This window comes from Nanorana parkeri, unplaced genomic scaffold (assembly GCF_000935625.1).
Source record: "Nanorana parkeri isolate BGI_ZX_2015 unplaced genomic scaffold, ASM93562v1 scaffold459, whole genome shotgun sequence".
In the NCBI taxonomy this organism is placed as follows: domain Eukaryota; kingdom Metazoa; phylum Chordata; class Amphibia; order Anura; family Dicroglossidae; genus Nanorana; species Nanorana parkeri.
In genome coordinates this window covers 562,720-570,238 of record NW_017306727.1, presented here as the reverse complement: position 1 = coordinate 570,238, position 7,519 = coordinate 562,720, and the positions used below count along the sequence as shown (strand labels likewise).

The window sequence follows — 7,519 nt, the reverse complement described above, 5'->3', positions numbered from 1 at the left end:
TGTGTCTTCCTGCGTCTAATGGACGCAATCATTCTCCACCATTTCCAGTTCTTCAATATAGCTGAGGGGTGTTCTTTGTGAAGCAGAGGCCCTGATTGACTGCCTTTTGCTGAATAGTCAAATAGTACCAATGCTTTGTACAAAACACTGCCGCAGCAGAGAAAAGCAAGAAGTTGGGAATCAATGTGCCAGTAAAACTTGGAGTGTGACCGCTCTGGTGAACAGGCATGTATTTCAAGGCTAGTATTAGGTTGTCTAGTTAGGGGGCAGCACAGGAGTCCCTTGGACCTAAACTCAATAACTTTAAGGGCTGCCCATTGGATTTTTCTGCCTCTCTTCTTCTCTTTGCCTTTTTTATCATTCCAGCAGTCAGTGTAGGCATTCCCTTTGTCAGACATGTTCAAAATGCATTTGGGGATGCAGAATATAATGGAATTCTAATTAAGTCATCTAATCAAAGTTAATTATGTGCAACGCAGTTAAACATTAACATTTGCTTTTTTCTCCAATTAATATATATGTGCACTAAATAGACACATTCATGTTTTCCTTTAGTTCTAGTTTAGCTTACACTTAAAGTGTTATTTTTTTAAGTCGTTATAATCTGAATCGGAAGATTGTCGGCTGTGAATTGTTACTAAACCCAGCGCAAATTTAGTGAATACAACTGTGAGCAGAAATGTTTTCTAAGTGCTATCAGATTAAGCTGCCATTAGCGAGGGCTCTGTGGGTAGAGGTTTGGCATAGTGAAACTAACACACCACAAGAGGCACAAATGGCATGGAATGCAAAACTATTAGTCAGTTAGGACCATTTCAACATGCTGTGGCTCTAATAACCCGTTTTTGCAGCAAACTTACTAGGTAAACAAATTAACAAATGGTAAAACCTCCAACGGCCTGAACATTGTTTTCTTTGTTACTCTGGTACTTAACTGGTCCTTTTCATTCTGGTTTAATGCCATGGTAAATTATACATAAAATACAGCAATTCATGCATGTGATAGTATAAAGTGAGACATGCATATATATATATCCAAGTTCTTACTTCATTTATCTGGTAACACATTAAACGATCATGCTTCTTAAACAAAACAAAATGTTTTAGGTAACAAAAAATTATATAGACGATGAATTCAAAATATGATAAACTTCTATCCCTATGATATGTTCTAAAAAGTAATAATATTGCTTTTGCCCCATACTATTATTTGACAAATAACACATTTTGTTTAAAATGTATATCACATCCCAGTATTTCATTTACAACGCTACAACTACACTAAACAGCCTTCGTTCATACCCGAGACCTACCTCAAATAAGAAACCCAATTTTAGATCAGTAAATAGAGTCAGCCAAATTGAAACAACCAAGTCACTTGTCCCCAAAAAACTGCATCTGTTGACAAATGTTATGTACTTACGCACCTGCTGAGCTTGGAAGTCTCCCATCATGTCTGCGGATTCACAATGCAGCATATCCTTGTCAGAAAATGCATTAGAAACAAACAGTCAGTGAAGAAACAGAGAGGCAAAGAGAACATCAGAATTAATTACTGAGGGAGAAACAGGACAAAGCAGTATTCAGGCAATGCAATGAATACACAAAATTCTAATAAAACAACAAGACAATGGAAAAAGCACTACTGCAATGCAGAATGAAATAATGAAAGTTAGAGGAACCCTCCGGAGCTCTTAGCATACCCCAGAGGTAGGAGGTGACAACTGGAGACACAGTAATTTTACTGCCTCTCTCCACTTACTGCTTTTTACATCTCTTAGCAGACAAGCATAGGGTTATTTTTTCTGTCAGTCCCAGAAAAGGAATGCGGCAAATATACCAGCAACTGACCCAATAATGGCGCTTTCACTAGGTTGGAAAGCTCATTTGGAGACAGATTGCAAATAAAAGGCACCTATCACCTAAATACATGCACAAAGAGCCATTTGTTGGTTAATGTGATAATCATCAGTAAACTAGCGTTAGGCAACAGCTATAATCTAGTTATGGGCACTATTTGTAAAGTGATTAAAATAATAATTTTGGCTTTACATATACTTTAAGTCCCTATTCACACCTAGGACAACACACAAGACAAGGAATCTCATTCATATTTTGGTCCCTATTCACACCTGAGTGTTTTGTCGCAAGCAGAAAACAACCTGTTGTTGGAAAAAGAGCTACTTTTTGGCAGATTACATCGCTTTTTGGTCCCATAGACTTCAATGGGAAACTTTGTGTGAAAAAACACGTGACAAAAAGCTAAGGTGTGAACAGGGGCGATAGAAATCAACAGAATTCCTTGTTTTCAGCATTTTGTTGCACGTAGCTTTGAGTGACAAAACGCTTTGGTGTGAGAAAAGCCTCCAGGCTTAGTCTACCTTCCTGACTATGTTTCATGTTACACCTATACTTATGGTGTATATTATAAAATGTGGTCACATTACCAACCCCACATACCTGAATCGCATGGCTCTTCCCCCTGGGCCATATGACATTTGTTATATCCATTCACGGATCAATTGAAAGGCTACAAGTCCCATCTGCCTCTGCGGCAGAGGGACTGATGCTTAATGGAGAACAAGTGCCGTGATGTCACCATACTGGTAGTCCATTGATACTTCCTCTTTTCCAATAACTGAAAGTCTGTACCTCAGTATGGACAAGGCTGGACGGAAGAGTCTGCAAGAGCCAGAGCATTGCACTGGCAATCCACCAGTCATGGTTGCAAAGCTTTGAAGGCTCAAATGTAGAGATGGGAAGGGCTGGGAAAAAACCCTGACAAATTGGGGAAAAAACAGGGTTTTTTTCTGGGGTTTTTTCCCAAAGCCGTTTTTGTTTTTGTCTGGTAAAATTGAAATAAAAAAAAGCTGTGTGGAGTATGTTCTTTTACAATGATAAATAATATCCCAGATAGCAAGGATAACTTGCCACAAACTTATGGCAGGGTTAAATTGTAATTCTTGTTAACTTGCTGCACACATTCCTGGCAAGTTGTAGACTTGCAGAACACTTGCAGCACAAGTTCTAGTTGACACTTTTTGAATTTGTAGCAAATTTGCTTGGCAAGTCTACAGCAAGAGTCCTGCAGGTCCCAGCAAGAGCTCTGCAAACTCATTGGTCTGGAGACTTGCAATGCAGACTTGCTGTAATTGTGCAACAAAATTGTGAAGCTTGGCAAGTCTGCAATAGTTTAGCAAGTCATTTTCAAACTTGCAGCTCAATTACTTGCTATTTGGGATATGTTTGACATGGTATTAAAACTACTGTATATAGCATGAAGACCTTAATTAAAGAATTCTGAGACTTTATGTAAAGTCTTAAATTGTTGCACATTCTCTCAGCTGAAGACAAGCAAATCCTGGAATACAATTCAAGTAACAATGTACTATTCAATGCACTTCTCAAACTCAAAAAGAAACATGCGAGTGGTGGCACTGCAGAGGATAGGCTCCAGTTTAGTTAGCTTGTGGGCTCTATCTTGTACTTCCTACAGTTGGGTGATTGTTGGTATGATAGTAGATGATAGTTTCTGTCCTCTCAGGCCTTCATTGACAGGTAAGAGGGTACATTTGTCTGGTTTATCCTTATAACCTTTAAATTAAGCCTAATAATGTTCTACACCATCACAGTATAATGTTTATCTATAGTCTGGTCAGTAAATAGTTTTTTTCCTCCTCTCAGTAAAATAGTGGGAACAAGATCTAGAGTTTGGAAACATTTCCACAGTGTAACCTCTGCTGAGAGCAAAGCTGCAATTTGCAAATATAAAATAAAATGTAAAAAAACAAGTTTAGTTTATTTACTGAATAGGCTGTACTTTTGTTCAAGCATAATACTTTTATATACACTGCATTTTACCTTCCTAGTGTAACAAAATGACTTTCAATTTGTAGAAATACTCCACACTAAATGTATTTTTTATTTTTCTAAAAATGTCAATTTTTCCCAGAAAAAAAGGGTAAAAACGATTTTTTCTCATGGCTTCAAAATTTCCATAAATTTTACATCTCTACCTAAATGCAAAAATTAATAAAGGCAAATTTTTTCTTGTACTAATGTGTGTGCATTTATTATTTTTTGTAAGAGCTGGACCTTTAACAAGGGTTTAAAACAGGGCAAAAAAGCAGTAACCAAACATGCACCGGAATCCATCTTTTAGTTAAAAGAGAACTATGGGGTAAGTGTTTTTCCCTATAGGTCTCTTTAGGATCACGGGAGGACATATACTAGCGCCCTCCCGTGACCCAAAGCTCAGTATATCGCGGGCTATTGCTCGCGATATACTGTGAGCGCCGCAGCCGGGACGGATCCCGACATTACTGTAGTGCGTGAGTGACAGCTGGCTCTGCCCTGTTCATTCCTCCACTCAGCGGTGGAGGATTGGAGAGGGGAGGGGGAATCCCTGCGGGGAGCGATGACTTACAGTCACCGCTCACTGCAGGGAGGCGATAGGGAAGTGAGCAGATCAGTGCATGTTTCTGCTCACTTCCCGATTGATAGAGCCGACCTGTAACAGCTTCTTTGTCACAGGTCAGCTCTAACTATGAAGATGAGTGGGAATCACTCACCTCATATATCTCCTTTATTTTGCTACTCAAGGCTCTTGATAAAAGTTCATTTTGCATTTCTCACGGTGAACATCACTGCTGTTTATCACATTGCCCCAAATTCTTAGTTACTCAGTAATGTCATTGGTTCTTAGTGAAATTATAGCTTGATAAACGGCTAGCTCAACTGTGAACGCACATCACAGATCAGGTGTACGTCAACTTAAAAGTCTAAAGGGTCCCATATCTTACATTCAATTTTAATGCCTCTTTTTGTGACCTCACAAATTATATTTTCTGTTTTGATTTACCATTTAGAAGAAAAAACACAATTGTATTCACCCGCTTGATACTCTGTTATTTTTGACAGTTTATTTTTCACCAGCAGTACTTCTCCTAATGAAAATCATGACGGACGTTTTATATTGAACTGTTTTTAATCTTTCAATGGTTTAATCTGGACTTAAAATAAGTACAGCCATGACAAAGAACCTACTTTTTCTATGAAAGCATATTTATATGCTCCTCATCCATGCGTTGCTATCAAAGCTGAGCATCAGGCACAGTAAAACATATATGTATATAACCTGTTTTATTTTACAACTATTTTGTGAGGTTGCAAGTGACATGGAAGACACACTCATCTACTGCCTAGAAGGTCTTGAAATTGCCTATAAAACTACTATCTAGTAGTATAGCTTGTAGAATACTGCAGCATTATAGCTGAAGATTAAAGGGATATTATTTAATCATTGGAAGAATACTCACTGCTCAAACCACACACACTATTATTTTGGAAGCTGCCTCAGATAGATAAGAAGAGCAGTGTTTCATGTAAATGAGGCTCTGCCATCGCTGTGATTGAATCAGCAGCCTAAAGTGTCCTAATTTTGCTGATCTGTAATGAATGAATTACTTATAATGACTTACATCAAAGATTGTTCATTGTGCAATTCAAGTATCTCCCTTTTTCTCTCTGAAATGAAAGCAAACTCACCCTGAAATGATCCTTAACAGGATATGCTTCAATTTATTTTTACTGAATCCAATAGCCAACAATGACCTCACTGTGTATGTGAAATGCATGAACAAATAAGAAGACACTGTTTTACTAAGAAATGTACATTATTTGTGTCATCCTTTAGCCAGCTATTAAAGGAGCTATTGTGCAATAGAATTGCTGCTTATCAAGCCAAAGGGACACATATAATAACAAGATACAAAGGACAATGATGTGCCGTAACCCAGCAACTAAACCCATATCAGGCGGTTAGCAGTCTAGTAATGGCTGATGAATGAAATCTAGTCGTTAAATTGGTTGCTAGCGGTTACAGCCAGAATGCTGTTCCTTCATTCTCTAATAACGTCAGGGGTGCTTGTACTGAGCCATTTTAGAAGCCCCTCACATTTCTGCAGCAGAAACATAGGACTGTTTCCAGAAGTCTGAATTGCCGTAAGGCATGGGGTATTGAAGTCCAACTGCAGCCATATGTGCGTGTTTTTAATAAAGTGAAGATCTACAACCTTTGCATCTTTTTATTGCTGTCAGTGCCCACATCTTATAGATTTTGCTTACTTAAGCCGGGTATAGACACATATATTTTCTTCGTTCAACCCGTAGGCTGACTGAAGAAAATATAAGAGATTCCCCCATAAATGGTTACGAGCATTGATCGAGGAATGTTTGCTGTTTCTATGGTATTCTGACAGCAGTCAGAGCTCCATTCAGCCGCAAATTTTACAACCTGCTCCTTCAATTTGCTGATCGAGGGATGCCGGTCGGAAGGGTGCAGACAGTCATCAAGAACCTGACAAAATTTGTACCATGTATAACCGACTTTACTGTCTATTTGATGGATTTCAGACAGGAAGTAAGGCGTAATCTGCCAAGTTCTTGCCTAGTTAATGGTTGTCAGATAGGGAAAAATTGGCAGAGACATTCTGTTCTTTAATATTACCTTTGAAAAACAGGACTTGTCTTTGTTTCACTGGTTCTAACCTGATTAGAATATTGTAATAATGATTAAATCACCTTATATGAGACTATCCCTACTGATGATGGTCATCAGTAAAAATAATATTGCCAAAAATGATACAAGGAAAAGCTGCCTTTGCTGTCTATATACATATGCCTACTAATAAATCTGGCTCTGGGTTATAGGGGTGCGTAAAATTGCCTAGGTTCAGTTTCCAGACACTTTTGCAAATCTTACTTTGCGGCAAGCCCTATTGGAGTCTATGGGAGGTGAATCTTGTTATTCAGGTCTGGAAATTTGTAAGGCTAATAAGTATGGCAGGGGAAGTCAGTTACTGCCAGAGGGGAAATGTACCAATGCCAAAATCAATTAATTAAATAAACACATAAAAAAGTACCTGTACTTACACAGAATTGTCAGCTCTTCCTAAATGCTCCATCTCACACTGACAATATGGCTGCTGTGAGTTCACCCTTTTATTCAAAAGGGGGGTGGTTTATTTATGCCTTCGTATTATTGGTTCTTATGGCTCAGTCAACCAGAGGCAAAGGCTATCCACTGCATTACTTATCCACTGTGTTACTTATTTTTGCCGGTGAGCCTGCAAAGGTTTCTGGTTAAAAGTTTGTGTAGCACTATCATGACTGCTCTTCATTAGATGAGACTAAATATTGATCCTCAGCTCATCAATAGCTACATTGGGAATATGTTAAGTCTACTTACTTGGCAATAAAATCCCAGGAACAATCACTCTCAAATGTGGTTCTATGCTTAGTATGTACAGAAATGGGCGCCAGTTGCTTTAGTTTTAAAATAGAAAATAGGTTCATTGCACACAGCAAAATTGAAAGGAGAATTTGGTATAAATCTGAATATCCCCATAAATACATTTGGGGATATTCAAGGATAACATAGAAAGGTTCCTGTTTATACTTCCCACTCAAGCAGTTTTACACCACATTTATGGGGGAAAGTCACAACTTGTTGCCTCTA

At 38.3% G+C, this 7,519-nt stretch overlaps 1 protein-coding gene across 1 annotated transcript in view; it reads right to left on the bottom strand.

Annotated features, from left to right (window-relative positions):
* The window catches only part of TJP1 (tight junction protein 1), a 331,960-nt gene that overhangs the window by 283,011 nt on the left and 41,430 nt on the right, over positions 1-7,519 (bottom strand). The window contains exon 3 of the mRNA XM_018560498.1: positions 1,428-1,481. Coding sequence (XP_018416000.1) covers positions 1,428-1,481 — 54 coding nt within the window. The remainder of the gene's footprint in view (positions 1-1,427; positions 1,482-7,519) is intronic.